The sequence below is a fragment of the Mya arenaria genome, chromosome 4, assembly GCF_026914265.1.
Source record: "Mya arenaria isolate MELC-2E11 chromosome 4, ASM2691426v1".
Lineage (NCBI taxonomy): Eukaryota > Metazoa > Mollusca > Bivalvia > Myida > Myidae > Mya > Mya arenaria.
This window is the reverse complement of record NC_069125.1, coordinates 76,431,543-76,449,312: the sequence shown is the minus strand read 5'-3', so window position 1 is coordinate 76,449,312 and position 17,770 is coordinate 76,431,543. Positions and strand designations below refer to the sequence as shown.

Here is a 17,770-nt window from a genome sequence, read left to right as displayed (position 1 = left end):
GTTGAGAGAAAAACTCCTAGAGGACGAGGCCAAGCTTGATTATGATTGAATAATTGTTCTGGATGTTACTCATAGGTGGTATCAATGTTGATGTGGGGTTTAAGGCTGTTTATTTTCCAGGCCGGTTATGCTTAACTGACCTGTTGTTATACTATTTCATTATGTTGAGTGGGTGGGTTTTCCCATACTGCTTTAATCATAGATCCCGTTCTGTTGACTGTTACGTTTCAGTGTGCTCGATGTGACTAAAAAAGAAAAGTCTAAAGCCCGGCCCCAGGCCCTAAACACTGTGGAGATGCTACGAATGGCCAGCTCCGGACTTGGTATGTACTAAGAGAGCTAACCTGGTCATATTTTAAAGTAAACAGTTTATATAGTTACTGTTTAATTTAGAATATAAGACCAAGTTTGTGGTTGCATTCGTCCTGGAAAACAAATGTTTCATGCTTTTGTTTGGAAATAATATTAGCTTAAACCAATATCTATGGTATTTTGCCATCATCTTGTGCCTGTTGCTCAGATTTTTCCATCTGTATTATAAACACATGATTAAATGATTAATCTTCTTGCCTATCTTTAACTTTCAAACATGTTGACTTTGGTCAAATGGAGTCATGGTATTTGTACAATTGTTAACCATCATCAATATGCACAGTTATTTGAAATTCTGTCAAGAACATCTCATTTTTACCAAGTTTGGATGATTTTCTAATGCGTTTTCATGCCACGAAGGTGGGCATATTAAAATCGCACCGTCCGTCCGTCAGGAACGTCCGTCCGTCAGGAACGTCCGTCCATGTGTCCGGCTCAATAACTCATGTCCGGGCTGTAACTTTCCCTTGTATGGACAGATTTTAAAATAACTTGCCACATGTGTTCCACATACCAAGACGACGTGTCGCGTGCAAGACCCGTGTCCCTACCTCTAAGGTCAAGGTCACACTTAGTGTTTATTCACAATGAAGTGCTGCATATAAGGACATAGAGCATAGGTTGTCGTGTCCGGGCTGTAACTTTCCCTTGTATGGACAGATTTTAAAATAACTTGCCACATGTGTTCCACATACCAAGACGATGTGTCGCGCGCAAGACCCGTGTTCCTACCTCTAAGGTCAAGGTCACACTTAGTGTTATTCACAATGGACTGCTGCATATAAGGATATGGAGCATAGGTTGTCGTGTCCGGACTGTAACTTTCTCTTGAATGGACAGATTTTAAAATAACTTGCCACATGTGTTCCACATACCAAGGGGACGTGTCGCATGCAAGACCCATGTCCCTCCCTCTAAGGTCAAGGTTACACTTGCGTGTTTATTCACAATGAAATGCTGGGTATATGGACATAGAGTATAGGTTGTCGTGTCCGGGCTGTAACTTTTTCTTGTATGGACATATTTTAAAATAACTTGCCACATGTGTTTGACCAATCAAGAGGACGTGTCATGTGCTAGACCCGTGTCCCTACCTCTAAGGTCACACTTTGTGTTATTCACAATGGAATGCTGCATACATAAGGACACAGAGTATAGGTTGTCATGTCTGGGTTGTTACTTTCTCTTGTATGGACATATTTTAAAATAACTTGCAACATGTGTTCAACATACCAAGATGACGTGTCGCGTGCATGACCCGTTTCCCTATCTCTAAGGTCAAGGTCACACTTAGTGTTTATTCACAATGGAATGCTGCATATAAGGACATAGAGTATAGGTTGTCGTGTCCGGGCTGTAACTTTCTCTGGTATGGACAGATTTTAAAATAACTTCCCACATTTGCTCCACATACCAAGATGATGTGTCACATGCAAGACCAGTGTCCTAACCTCTAAGGTCAAGGTCACACTTAAGTGTTTATTCACAATGGAATGCTGCATAAAAGGACATAGAGTATAGGTTGTCGTGTCCGGGCTGTAACTTTCTCTGGTATGGACAGATTTTAAAATAACTTGCCACATGTGTTTGACATACCAAGATAACATTTTCGCATGCAAGACCCATGTCCCTACCTCTAAGGTGAAAGATACCATTGTGTTTATTCACAATGGAATGCTGAATATAAGGTCATAAGAGTGTAGGATGTCAAATATGGGTGGTATTTTTTATGTTCAGAGGCAATTTTAAACAACTTGCCTTATGTATTTGACATGTAAAGGCAAGATCAAATTTTCATGTACTGACCTTGTTCATAGTTCAATGTCACATTTGGGGGCATTCGTCACATACTGTGACAGCTCTTGTTTTTTTTTATCAAATATTGATTTTCCTTTTTCAAATCTTCTTTTCAAATCTTCTTGAATTAAATTCCATTAAACTTTACATTAAAATATTTCCAATAGGTTCACTGTTTGTGTAAATCATTTTTTCATTTGGACATTTTTTCAGCTCTGGTCACATGGCCGTAAACACTTTTAGGTATGCATGAATAGTTCAGATGTGATCTGATACATTGAGTTTTGTTTCTTGATATATTTGAACAACACAGCATTAATTGACATAAGAAATGTAAGCTGATACTAGTTAATCAGAGTTTATCATTCCAAGGCTGTACCAGAATGATGTTTCTACAAAAACGTGCCAGATGGAAATTTCTCGGTTGACAAAGGAATCAGAAATGCTTTGTTTCTTAGTGTTTTCCTTACTTGTCATATCCTTGTGAAAACTTGTGACACAACACCTTAATATAAATAACCTGATCCAGTGCTGTTTGTTGTACTGCATTGCATGTACCCTGAGACATTGTTGTGCAGCAACACCTGTTATAATTGTACCCTGAGACATTGTTGTGCAGCAACACATGTTATAATTGTACCTTGATCCGCTGTTGTGCGGCAACACATGTTATAATTGTACCCTGATCCAGAGATGTGCTGCAACACATGTTATAATTGTACCTTGATCCAGAGATGTGCTGCAACACATGTTATAATTGTACCCTGAGACATTGTTGTGCAGCAACTCATGTTATAATTGTACCTTGATCCAGTGTTGTGCAGCAACACATGTTATAATTGTACCCTGAGACATTGCTGTGCAGCAACTCATGTTATAATTGTACCTTGATCCAATGTTGTGCTGCAACACATGTTATAATTGTACCCTGAGACATTGCTGTGCTGCAACACATGTTATAATTGTACCTTGATCCAGTGTTGTGCAGCAACACATGTTATAATTGTACCCTGAGACATTGCTGTGCAGCAACTCATGTTATAATTGTACCCTGATCCAGTGTTGTGCAGCAACACATGTTATAATTGTACCCTGATCCAATGTTGTGCAGCAACACATGTTATAATTGTACCCTGATCCAGTGTTGTGCAGCAACACATGTTATAATTGTACCCTGATCCAGAGATGTGCTGCAACACATGTTATAATTGTACCCTGATCCAGAGTTGTGCAGCAACACATGTTATAATTGTACCTTGATCCAGTGTTGTGCAGCAACACATGTTATAATTGTACCCTGATCCAGAGTTGTGCAGCAACACATGTTATAATTGTACCTTGATCCAGTGTTGTGCAGCAACACATGTTATAATTGTACCCTGATCCAGTGTTGTGCAGCAACACATGTTATAATTGTACCCTGATCCACTGTTGTGCTGCAACACATGTTATAATTGTACCCTGATCCAGTGTTGTGCAGCAACACATGTTATAATTGTACCCTGATCCAGAGTTGTGCAGCAACACATGTTATAATTGTACCCTGATCCAGTGTTGTGCAGCAACACATGTTATAATTGTACCCTGATCCACTGTTGTGCAGCAACACATGTTATAATTGTACCCTGATCCAGAGTTGTGCAGCAACACATGTTATAATTGTACCTTGATCCGCTGTTGTGCAGCAACACATGTTATAATTGTACCTTGATCCGCTGTTGTGCTGCAACACATGTTATAATTGTACCCTGATCCAGAGTTGTGCAGCAACACATGTTATAATTGTACCCTGATCCACTGTTGTGCAGCAACACATGTTATAATTGTACCTTGATCCGCTGTTGTGCTGCAACACATGTTATAATTGTACCCTGATCCACTGTTGTGCTGCAACACATGTTATAATTGTACCCTGATCCAGTGTTGTGCAGCAACACATGTTATAATTGTACCTTGATCCAGTGTTGTGCAGCAACACATGTTATAATTGTACCCTGATCCAGAGTTGTGCAGCAACACATGTTATAATTGTACCCTGATCCAGAGTTGTGCTGCAACACATGCTATAAGTGTACCCTGATCCACTGTTGTGCAGCAACTCATGCTATAATTGTACCTTGATCCGCTGTTGTGCAGCAACACATGCTATAATTGTACCCTGATCCACTGTTGTGCTGCAACACATGTTATAATTGTACCCTGATCCAGTGTTGTGCAGCAACACATGTTATAATTGTACCTTGATCCAGTGTTGTGCAGCAACACATGTTATAATTGTACCCTGATCCAGAGTTGTGCAGCAACACATGCTATAATTGTACCCTGATCCACTGTTGTGCAGCAACACATGTTATAATTGTACCCTGATCAAGTGTTGTGCAGCAACACATGTTATAATTGTACCTTGATCCAGAGATGTGCTGCAACACATGTTATAATTGTACCCTGATCCAGAGATGTGCTGCAACACATGTTATAATTGTACCCTGATCCACTGTTGTGCAGCAACACATGTTATAATTGTACCCTGATCCAGAGTTGTGCAGCAACACATGTTATAATTGTACCCTGATCCAGTGTTGTGCAGCAACACATGTTATAATTGTACCTTGATCCAGAGATGTGCTGCAACACATGTTATAATTGTACCCTGATCCAGAGATGTGCTGCAACTCATGCTATAATTGTACCTTGATCCGCTGTTGTGGTGCAACACATGTTATAATTGTACCCTGATCGAGAGTTGTGCTGCAACACATGTTATAATTGTACCTTGATCCAGTGTTGTGCAGCAACACATGTTATAATTGTACCCTGATCCAGAGTTGTGCTGCAACACATGTTATAATTGTACCTTGATCCAGAGATGTGCTGCAACACATGTTATAATTGTACCCTGATCCAGTGTTGTGCAGCAACTCATGTTATAATTGTACCCTGAGACTTTGTTGTGCTGCAACACATGTTATAATTGTACCCTGATCCAGTGTTGTGCAGCAACACATGTTATAATTGTACCCTGATCCAGAGTTGTGCTGCAACACATGTTATAATTGTACCTTGATCCAGAGATGTGCTGCAACACATGTTATAATTGTACCCTGATCCAGAGTTGTGCAGCAACTCATGTTATAATTGTACCCTGATCCAGAGATATGCTGCAACACATGTTATAATTGTACCCTGATCCAGAGTTGTGCAGCAACTCATGTTATAATTGTACCCTGAGACTTTGTTGTGCTGCAACTCATGTTATAATTGTACCCTGATCCAGAGTTGTGGAGCAACACATGTTATAATTGTACCCTGATCCAGAGTTGTGCAGCAACACATGTTATAATTGTACCCTGATCCAGTGTTGTGCAGCAACACATGTTATAATTGTACCCTGATCCAGAGATGTGCTGCAACACATGTTATAATTGTACCCTGATCCAGAGTTGTGGAGCAACACATGTTATAATTGTACCCTGATCCAGTGTTGTGCAGCAACACATGTTATAATTGTACCCTGATCCAGTGTTGTGCAGCAACACATGTTATAATTGTACCCTGATCCACTGTTGTGCTGCAACACATGTTATAATTGTACCCTGATCCAGTGTTGTGCAGCAACACATGTTATAATTGTACCCTGATCCAGAGATGTGCTGCAACACATGTTATAATTGTACCCTGATCCAGTGTTGTGCTGCAACACATGTTATAATTGTACCCTGATCCAGTGATGTGCTGCAACACATGTTATAATTGTACCCTGAGACTTTGTTGTGCAGCAACACATGTTATAATTGTACCCTGATCCAGTGTTGTGCAGCAACACATGTTATAATTGTACCCTGATCCAGTGTTGTGCAGCAACACATGTTATAATTGTACCCTGATCCAGTGATGTGCTGCAACACATGTTATAATTGTACCCTGAGACTTTGTTGTGCTGCAACACATGTTATAATTGTACCCTGATCCAGTGTTGTGGAGCAACACATGTTATAATTGTACCCTGATCCAGAGTTGTGCAGCAACTCATGTTATAATTGTACCCTGAGACTTTGTTGTGCTGCAACACATGTTATAATTGTACCCTGAGACTTTGTTGTGCTGCAACACATGTTATAATTGTACCCTGATCCAGTGTTGTGGAGCAACACATGTTATAATTGTACCCTGATCCAGTGCTGTGCAGCAACTCATGTTATAATTGTACCCTGAGACTTTGTTGTGCTGCAACACATGTTATAATTGTACCCTGATCCAGTGTTGTGGAGCAACACATGTTATAATTGTACCCTGATCCAGTGTTGTGCAGCAACACATGTTATAATTGTACCCTGATCCAGAGATGTGCTGCAACACATGTTATAATTGTACCCTGATCCAGTGTTGTGCAGCAACTCATGTTATAATTGTACCCTGAGACTTTGTTGTGCTGCAACTCATGTTATAATTGTACCCTGATCCAGAGTTGTGCTGCAACACATGTTATAATTGTACCCTGATCCACTGTTGTGCAGCAACTCATGCTATAATTGTACCCTGATCCAGTGATGTGCTGCAACACATGTTATAATTGTACCCTGATCCAGTGTTGTGCAGCAACTCATGTTATAATTGTACCCTGATCCAGAGATGTGCTGCAACACATGTTATAATTGTACCCTGATCCAGTGTTGTGCAGCAACTCATGTTATAAGTGTACCCTGATCCAGTGTTGTGCAGCAACTCATGTTATAATTGTACCCTGAGACTTTGTTGTGCTGCAACTCATGTTATAATTGTACCCTGATCCAGAGTTGTGCTGCAACACATGTTATAATTGTACCCTGATCCACTGTTGTGCAGCAACTCATGCTATAATTGTACCTTGATCCGCTGTTGTGGTGCAACACATGTTATAATTGTACCTTGATCCAGTGTTGTGCAGCAACACATGTTATAATTGTACCTTGATCCAATGTTGTGCTGCAACACATGTTATAATTGTACCCTGATCCACTGTTGTGCAGCAACACATGTTATAATTGTACCCTGAGACTTTGTTGTGCTGCAACACATGTTATAATTGTACCCTGAGACTTTGTTGTGCTGCAACACATGTTATAATTGTACCCTGATCCAGTGTTGTGGAGCAACACATGTTATAATTGTACCCTGATCCAGTGCTGTGCAGCAACTCATGTTATAATTGTACCCTGAGACTTTGTTGTGCTGCAACACATGTTATAATTGTACCCTGATCCAGTGTTGTGGAGCAACACATGTTATAATTGTACCCTGATCCAGTGTTGTGCAGCAACACATGTTATAATTGTACCCTGATCCAGAGATGTGCTGCAACACATGTTATAATTGTACCCTGATCCAGTGTTGTGCAGCAACTCATGTTATAATTGTACCCTGAGACTTTGTTGTGCTGCAACTCATGTTATAATTGTACCCTGATCCAGAGTTGTGCTGCAACACATGTTATAATTGTACCCTGATCCACTGTTGTGCAGCAACTCATGCTATAATTGTACCTTGATCCGCTGTTGTGGTGCAACACATGTTATAATTGTACCTTGATCCAGTGTTGTGCAGCAACACATGTTATAATTGTACCTTGATCCAATGTTGTGCTGCAACACATGTTATAATTGTACCCTGATCCACTGTTGTGCAGCAACACATGTTATAATTGTACCTTGATCCAGTGTTGTGCAGCAACACATGTTATAATTGTACCTTGATCCAATGTTGTGCTGCAACACATGTTATAATTGTACCCTGATCCACTGTTGTGCTGCAACACATGTTATAATTGTACCTTGATCCACTGTTGTGCTGCAACACATGTAATAATTGTACCCTGATCCACTGTTGTGCAGCAACTCATGCTATAATTGTACCTTGATCCGCTGTTGTGGTGCAACACATGTTATAATTGTACCCTGATAGAGAGTTGTGCTGCAACACATGTTATAATTGTACCTTGATCCAGTGTTGTGCAGCAACACATGTTATAATTGTACCCTGATCCAGAGTTGTGCTGCAACACATGTTATAATTGTACCTTGATCCGCTGTTGTGCTGCAACACATGTTATAATTGTACCCTGATCCACTGTTGTGCAGCAACACATGTTATAATTGTACCTTGATCCAATGTTGTGCAGCAACACATGTTATAATTGTACCTTGATCCAGTGTTGTGCAGCAACACATGTTATAATTGTACCCTGATCCACTGTTGTGCTGCAACACATGTTATAATTGTACCCTGATCCAGTGTTGTGCAGCAACACATGTTATAATTGTACCCTGATCCGCTGTTGTGCTGCAACACATGTTATAATTGTACCTTGATCCGCTGTTGTGCTGCAACACATGTTATAATTGTACCCTGATCCACTGTTGTGCAGCAACACATGTTATAATTGTACCTTGATCCAATGTTGTGCAGCAACACATGTTATAATTGTACCTTGATCCAGTGTTGTGCAGCAACACATGTTATAATTGTACCCTGATCCAGTGTTGTGCAGCAACACATGTTATAATTGTACCCTGATCCAGTGTTGTGCAGCAACACATGTTATAATTGTACCCTGATCCGCTGTTGTGCTGCAACACATGTTATAATTGTACCTTGATCCGCTGTTGTGCAGCAACACATGTTATAATTGTACCCTGATCCGCTGTTGTGCAGCAACACATGTTATAATTGTACCCTGATCCAGTGTTGTGCAGCAACACATGTTATAATTGTACCCTGATCCAGAGTTGTGCTGCAACACATGTTATAATTGTACCCTGATCCGCTGTTGTGCTGCAACACATGTTATAATTGTACCTTGATCCGCTGTTGTGCTGCAACACATGTTATAATTGTACCTTGATCCGCTGTTGTGCTGCAACACATGTTATAATTGTACCTTGATCCGCTGTTGTGCTGCAACACATGTTATAATTGTACCCTGATCCACTGTTGTGCAGCAACACATGTTATAATTGTACCTTGATCCAATGTTGTGCAGCAACACATGTTATAATTGTACCTTGATCCGCTGTTGTGCAGCAACACATGTTATAATTGTACCCTGATCCAGAGTTGTGCTGCAACACATGCTATAATTGTACCCTGATCCAGAGATATGCTGCAACACATGTTATAATTGTACCTTGATCCACTGTTGTGCAGCAACACATGTTATAATTGTACCCTGATCCAGAGTTGTGCTGCAACACATGCTATAATTGTACCTTGATCCACTGTTGTGCAGCAACACATGTTATAATTGTACCCTGATCCAGAGATATGCTGCAACACATGTTATAATTGTACCTTGATCCACTGTTGTGCAGCAACACATGTTATAATTGTACCCTGATCCAGAGTTGTGCTGCAACACATGCTATAATTGTACCCTGATCCAGAGATATGCTGCAACACATGTTATAATTGTACCTTGATCCAATGTTGTGCAGCAACACATGTTATAATTGTACCTTGATCCAATGTTGTGCAGCAACACATGTTATAATTGTACCTTGATCCGCTGTTGTGCTGCAACACATGTTATAATTGTACCCTGATCCAGTGTTGTGCAGCAACACATGTTATAATTGTACCCTGATCCACTGTTGTGCAGCAACACATGTTATAATTGTACCCTGATCCGCTGTTGTGCAGCAACACATGCTATAATTGTACCCTGATCCAGTGTTGTGCAGCAACACATGTTATAATTGTACCCTGATCCACTGTTGTGCATCAACACATGTTATAATTGTACCCTGATCCACTGTTGTGCTGCAACACATGCTATAATTGTACCCTGATCCAGTGTTGTGGTGCAACACATGTTATAATTGTACCCTGATCCACTGTTGTGCAGCAACACATGTTATAATTGTACCCTGATCCAGAGATGTGCTGCAACACATGTTATAATTGTACCCTGATCCACTGTTGTGCAGCAACACATGTTATAATTGTACCCTGATCCACTGTTGTGCAGCAACACATGCTATAATTGTACCCTGATCCAGTGTTGTGCAGCAACACATGTTATAATTGTACCCTGATCCACTGTTGTGCAGCAACACATGCTATAATTGTACCTTGATCCGCTGTTGTGGTGCAACACATGTTATAATTGTACCCTGATCGAGAGTTGTGCTGCAACACATGTTATAATTGTACCTTGATCCGCTGTTGTGCAGCAACACATGTTATAATTGTACCCTGATCCAGAGTTGTGCTGCAACACATGTTATAATTGTACCTTGATCCAGAGATGTGCTGCAACACATGTTATAATTGTACCCTGATCCACTGTTGTGCTGCAACACATGTTATAATTGTACCCTGATCCACTGTTGTGCTGCAACACATGTTATAATTGTACCCTGATCCACTGTTGTGCTGCAACACATGTTATAATTGTACCCTGATCCACTGTTGTGTGTTGTACAGGTATTGGCCCCCAACAGACTATGCAGATTGCAGAGCGGCTTTATACACAGGGCTACATCAGCTACCCCAGGACGGAAACTACACATTATCCAGAAAACTTCGACCTCACGTAGGCTTTGCAACAAAATAAGTTGTACATTATTTGAGTTCACCTTCTGGCAAGTTATAAGTAATTATGTTAAAATTGAAGTTAAATTTTGTATTTATTTATAATTCAACTTTGTCTAAAAACATTTGCTCTTTTAATCATTTTGATATTCTTCCTCTCTGCATACCTATATCGTTATGTTTCTGATGTTGTAGCGGAGCATTGAAGCAGCTGCAGAACCACCCGGACTGGGGCAGTGCTGTAAGAGACCTTCTCAATGACGGAATCTCTAAACCAAAGTGAGCACAAAACTAAAAATACATTACAATCAACTGTGACATAGTGTTACGTCAGTAATAATGATTTTAGAACATTGAGTTGAAATCATATAGAAGTCAATACATATTTTAAGTGTATTTTTGGAACTACTTCAAAAGGAATAGTATTTCGAATAAAGAAAATGTATGCACTGTCTATTACATGTACAAATTTTTCATCTTTGAAGGAATTTCTATCATGACTACAGTATCTGAAACTCTACCCACAATTTGACATGCTTTACTGTGTGTTCTAGGAAGGGTACAGATGTAGGTGACCACCCTCCCATCACACCTATGAGGTCAGCAACCGAGGCAGAGCTGGGTCATGAGGCTTTCCGCCTGTATGACTACATCACCCGCCACTTCATTGCCACGGTATGCCATTATCAGAAAGCTCCATCACCATGTCCCTAGATGTGGGTTGCATTATCAGGTACCTCAATCATCATGTCTCTAAATTGGGGTAGCCCCATTATCATGTCCCTAGATGGGGGTAGCGTTATTGGATAGCTCCATTATTATGTCCCTAGATGGGGGTAGCATAATTGGATAGCTCCATTATCATGTCCCTAGATTGGGGTTGTGTTATTGAGTAGCCCCATTATCATGTCGCTAGATGGGGGTTGTGTTATTGGGTAGCCCCATTGGATAGCTCCATTATCATGTCCCTAGATTGGGGTAGCATTATTGGATAGCTCCATTATCATGTCTCTAGATGTGGGTAGCACTATTGGATAGCTCCATCTGACACCATGTCCCTAGATGGGGGTAGCGTTATTGGGTAGCTACATTATCATGTCCCTAGATGGCGGTAGCACTATTGGATAGCTCCATCTGACACCATTTCCCTAGATGGGGGTAGCATTATTGAGTAGTTCCTTCACCATTTCCCTAGATGGGGGTAGCATTATTGAGTACGGTAGTTCCTTCACCATTTCCCTAGATGGGGGTAGCATTTATTGAGTAGTTCCTTCACCATTTCCCTAGATGGGGGTAGCATTATTGAGTAGTTCCTTCACAATTTCCCTAGATGGGGGTAGCATTATTGAGTATGGTAGTTCCTTCACCATTTCCCTAGATGGGGGTAGCATTATTGAGTAGTTCCTTCACCATTTCCCTAGATGGGGGTAGCATTATTGAGTAGTTCCTTCACAATTTCCCAAGATGGGGGTAGCATTATTGAGTACGGTAGTTCCTTCACCATTTCCCTAGATGGGGGTAGTGTTATTGAGTACGGTAGTTCCTTCACCATTTCCCTAGATGGGGGTAGTGTTATTGAGTACAGTAGTTCCTTCACCATTTCCCTAGATGGGGGTAGCATTATTGAGTAGTTCCTTCACCATTTCCCTAGATGGGGGTAGCATTATTGAGTACGGTAGTTCCTTCACCATTTCCCTAGATGGGGGTAGCATTATTGAGTAGTTCCTTCACCATTTCCCTAGATGGGGGTAGCATTATTGAGTAGTTCCTTCACCATTTCCATAGATGGGGGTAGCATTATTGAGTAGTTCCTTCACCATTTCCATAGATGGGGGTAGCATTATTGGGTAGTTCCTTCACCATTTCCCTAGATGGATGTAGCGTTATTCAGTAGTTCCTTCACCATTTCCCTAGATGGGGGTAGTGTTATTGAGTAGTTCCTTCACCATTTCCCTAGATGGGGGTAGCATTATTGAGTAGTTCCTTCACCATTTCCCTAGATGGGGGTAGCATTATTGGGTAGTTCCTTCACCATGTCCCTAGATGGGGGTAGCATTATTGAGTAGTTCCTTCACCATTTCCCTAGATGGGGGTAGCATTATTGGGTAGTTCCTTCACCATTTCCCTAGATGGGGGTAGCATTATTGAGTAGTTCCTTCACCATGTCCCTAGATGGGGGTAGCATTATTGAGTAGTTCCTTCACCATGTCCCTAGATGGGGGTAGCATTATTGGGTAGTTCCTTCACCATGTCCCTAGATGGGGGTAGCATTATTGAGTAGTTCCTTCACCATTTCCCTAGATGGGGGTAGCATTATTCAGTAGTTCCTTCACCATTTCCCTAGATGGGGGTAGCATTATTGGGTAGTTCCTTCACCATTTCCCTAGATGGATGTAGCGTTATTCAGTAGTTTCTTCACCATTTCCCTGGATGGATGTAGCACTATCAGGTAACTCTATCATCGTGTCCCTAGATGGGGGTAGCATTATTACGTAGCTATTAGTGGTTTTAAGTATTTTCTCTTGATTTTTCTTGATACTGTCCTGTACACAATGATGTGACCAAAAGGAACCAAAAACTAAAATGAAACATTTTAACAGAAACAATTTCTGGGGCAAAATTAGGGAATTTTTCTTTATAGGCTGTTTGCTGAAAAAATCTCCCATATTTCTAAAAGTTGAACTGTTATTTTAGGTAGACCTCTGCCAGCTTGTTTTCTGATAACTACATGAAATAATTTAATAACAAAAGGATCTAAGACTAATTTTTCTGACTGCTTTAAGAGCCATATTTATCTAGAATTGTTGAAGTGTACAGAGGTTGCCGTAGACCTTGCTATATGAAACTTGCATGTCTGTGCTAACTCTTTTTTATCATTCATGTTTAAGAAAACTGTTTTGAAACATATAATGTCTTTGTTAAAAGTTGTACTAAATGGCTTAAACATTTAACTATTTTTCTGTTCCAAACCAAAAAGAAGGCATTTTTGTATGGCCTTGGGATAATGTTGGCAGTGTATAGATAATTGTTTATCAGATTGTATCCCCATAACTGTGACACTATTCAAGATTTGTACAGAAAAACATGAATATATGTACATTTATATAAATTCAAAAAGTCAATTTCAGACAAAAAAGGGTTGCACAAGGTACTTTTAAGCATGGCCAATTTGAATGGAAATGCCTACACAGTATGCAAGAGATATATACTTTGGGAGGAGACGCAAGTGTTTGTAGTTATATATTTTGTATTTATGTAGTAATGCATGTTACAGATAAGCCCTGACTGCAAGTACCTGCAGACAACGGTGTATTTCGATGTTGGTGGGGAGCACTTCTCATTTACTGGAAAGCAGCTTCTGGATCCCGGCTTCACAGGTGTGATGACTTGGCAGGCGATCACCAGCGATGAACGGGTACCAGACTTCAAGAGGGAGCAACTCTGCCCTGTCCAGGATGTACGTGTTAACAGGCTTGTGACATTATCCCATCATGTTGTTTAATTAAGGGATTGGTTTTGCAAAAATATGCTGTTTAGTACAGTTTGACAGGGACTTCTTTCATTTATATGAAAAATTTAAAAGTCTTATACCAATAATCCATCACTGCTTTTGTAGTTTGGTAAGTCAGAGTCCCAAGATAAAATGTTGTTACTCTTTATAATTGAAGTTTGACTGGTAAAAACTTTATATCAATAATTGAATTCCTCTTCTGTTCCATGGTGTTTGTCAGGTGAAACTGGTTGAGAGACAGACAAGCCCCCCAGACTACCTTACAGAGTCCGAGCTTATCTCGCTCATGGAGAAGCATGGTATAGGGACAGACGCCAGCATCCCTGTCCACATTAACAACATCTGTGAGAGAAACTATGTGAACATCATCCCGGGCCGCAAACTCAAGCCAACAACCCTTGGGGTGGTTCTTGTGCATGGATACCAGAAGGTACTGGACTGTTATCCTTGTAACTGTGCATGCCACACCCTTTGCATTAAACATCAAGCTTGTTAAATGTATTCTGCATCAAAGTCTAATACATGCTTAAAGTAATCTACTCTGCAAAGTCTCAATATCAGTTGTTATAATAAATTAATATGTTTAAATACTAGGTATGTTAAATATAGTTAATAGCTGTGTAAAAGTAATTATGCAAATTGAGGCCCTATTCTAGTACAAGAAAATTATAAAAAAAGAGCATAGCTCATAGGTGAAAAGTAGAATGTACATTGTTCTGTTGTTGGCCCTTTACTGTATTTGAGATGTTTTGTGCTGTTTACTTTATGAGAGTGGTTTTGACCACAGATCGACCCTGACCTGGTGTTGCCCACAATGCGTTCCGCCGTGGAGCAGCAGCTAAATCTGATTTCACACGGACGGGCAGACTATGAGTCTGTCCTCCAGCATGGTATCAACATCTTCCACCTAAAATTCAAGTACTTTGTGCTGAACATTATGGGCATGGACGAGCTGTTTGAGGTCTCATTCTCCCCCCTGTCAGCCTCTGGGAAAGCCATGTCCAGGTAATATCAACCCTTAAAGGGACTAGAGATTAGATGATATCATTGCAAGAAAAAACAAAAATTGTCAAAAGTTTACATAACATTGATATTGTTGTGCACAATGCATTGAATATTGATTATCACATCGATTTTGACACATGTTTCTTTTGCAGTTGTCTCCCGTGTAAATCCCAGAAAAAAACTTTGAAACCACTATGGGTTATTTTTAAACAAGTAAATTCAATTTAAACATTGACTAAACATTCTTTTAATCATGTAAAACGATGTTTTATCGGCCTTATAATAGCTTGTATTGATAATTCTAGGCTTGTTTTTAGAAAATACTGTATTTGACCATCTTGTGTCGAGTGCCTTCATTAAATGTATTAAATATTTGAAAAATAGGGTATTATTAAAAAAAAATCAGAAGGTCCAAAAAGATTTATTAATAAATCATTGTGTCTAGTATTGTCCTGTCATCTTGAACTAAAGTAGATCTTCTGTTGGAAGACATGCCTATTATCTGTGATGCTATAGACTAATCTTGTATACTCTTGACTAATGTTCAGGTGAGCTGTCAGACACTCTTTTGGAAGCCAAAGAAACACATTTGAACATAGTTACAGAAACTTTTTTCTTAATGAACTACTCAATTTTGTTTATAGGAATCCATATAAAAGTTCTCGGAGTTCTCTTTATTGCCCACTTACATTTCAAATTAGAACTTTGTGAAACTGTGATATATTTCAGTTTGTTAGAGAGATTTATTTTTCACAATAGTTAAAAAATCTGCTGTATTTATTAAACACACAGAGGTCGAAATAAGCACAAGCCCGCAAGCCCTGCACTGGTACAATGCTTTCCTGGCTTGCTCAAATTCCGTGTTTTATACAGCAGGGCTTGTTAAAAATGTAATGTCAAGCAGTAGAATAATATTTTGGGCCTGTTCATCCAACAGACTAATTTTAGGGCTTAAATGTCTTTTTTCTTGCAAAACAAAAGAGAATTATGCAGACAAAGGTTTATCTTGTAGTGCCCCCAACTTTCATGATAATTCTTTTCGTTGCTCTTAATCTCATTCTTTGACAGAGGATCTTTTATTACTTATGTAGTTTACAGGTGATCGCTTTTTGTCATAACTAACCCTGAATGACTTGGTTCTGCAGATGTGGAAAGTGTCGTCGATACATGAAGTACATACAGGCAAAGCCAAGCCGGTTGCACTGCTCCCAGTGTGATGAGACGTACACGCTGCCCCAACATGGCAACATCAAACTGTACAAAGAGCTTAAGTGTCCACTCGATGACTTTGAGCTTGTGCTCTGGACAACTGGTGCCAGGGGAAAGGTAATGTTATTTTGTCCTCTTGATGGTTACCACTGTTATCCACTTGAAGGACATTATCGTGTACATGTATAACTATTGTAGTTTAGGATTTGGATAGAATCCATTGTTCCTGCTCAATCAAACGAAATTTTATGATATGTGTAACAAAGTTTACAATTTATCTGAATTTGTCCCCAATGCATTTGATAAGAAGACTTCATTTAGCATCTGAGTGATGTTATGTTTATTGCATATGCTGACAATGTGTAATGTGTTTTCAGACGTACCCATTGTGTCCATACTGTTTTAACAACCCACCATTCAAGGACATGCGTAAGGGTATGGGTTGTAGTGAGTGCACACACCCAACATGTGCCCACTCCCTCGCCCACACGGGTGTGTGCGAGTGTGTCGAGTGTGAAAATGGCATCCTTGTCCTTGACGTCACCAGTGGGCCGAAGTGGAGGATGGCTTGCAACAAGTGGGTTCAACACTCTTATTTGCTATATTAAAAGATAAATGACTTTAGTATGTAAAGTTGAAAATTCAATACAACATGCTGTTACTGTTATAACAACCAGTGTGTGTAAACCACGTGATAAATTGCGTCATAAATGCTGCGTTGGAAGGCAATATTTTTCTTGGATTAAAGACTTAAAACAATGATAACTTTTCATTTTCTTTACCATTTTAAATGAAACATAGCGCAGTCTATGCAGCTTACGGAGCCCCGCCTTCAGTCTTTTACCAAATTTTGATTGAGAGTTTAGTTTCTTATAACACCTCGACAAACCTTTTCATGATACGGCCGTCTGACAGAGCACTGTCAAAACCTTGTTTGGGAAACAGGTTTGTCGAAGTGTTTGATGAAACTAATCACCTTATCAAACTCCGGTTATAAAACAAAGGTGGGGCTCTTTAAGCTGCATAGACTGGCCTTTGTTTCATTTTAAAATGGAGAAGTAAGCTAAAAGTTATCTTTGATTTAAGCAAAATATTGCCTTCCGACGTAGCATATATGACGTCATTTATCACGTGGTTTACACACACTGAACAACTATGTTTTAAAAATATTCTGGTTCTTTTTATAATTCAGAAACTTTTAGTAGTGTACATATTATGTGTGTATTTGTCAATCGTAAATGTAGCTTACTATATGAAATGGAAACATCAGCTATTTTTGTTATTATTTGTTATTTTGGTTTGTCATTTAGT

General features: G+C 39.8%; 1 protein-coding gene across 1 annotated transcript in view; it reads left to right on the top strand.

Annotated features, from left to right (window-relative positions):
* Positions 1–17,770, top strand: part of LOC128229790 (DNA topoisomerase 3-beta-1-like) — a 28,849-nt gene that overhangs the window by 8,158 nt on the left and 2,921 nt on the right. Inside the window, exons 7-15 of the mRNA XM_052941612.1 lie at positions 232–323; positions 10,627–10,735; positions 10,930–11,013; positions 11,289–11,409; positions 14,009–14,191; positions 14,466–14,675; positions 15,033–15,250; positions 16,396–16,576; positions 16,837–17,036. Of these exons, the coding sequence (XP_052797572.1) occupies positions 232–323; positions 10,627–10,735; positions 10,930–11,013; positions 11,289–11,409; positions 14,009–14,191; positions 14,466–14,675; positions 15,033–15,250; positions 16,396–16,576; positions 16,837–17,036 (1,398 nt within the window). The remainder of the gene's footprint in view (positions 1–231; positions 324–10,626; positions 10,736–10,929; positions 11,014–11,288; positions 11,410–14,008; positions 14,192–14,465; positions 14,676–15,032; positions 15,251–16,395; positions 16,577–16,836; positions 17,037–17,770) is intronic.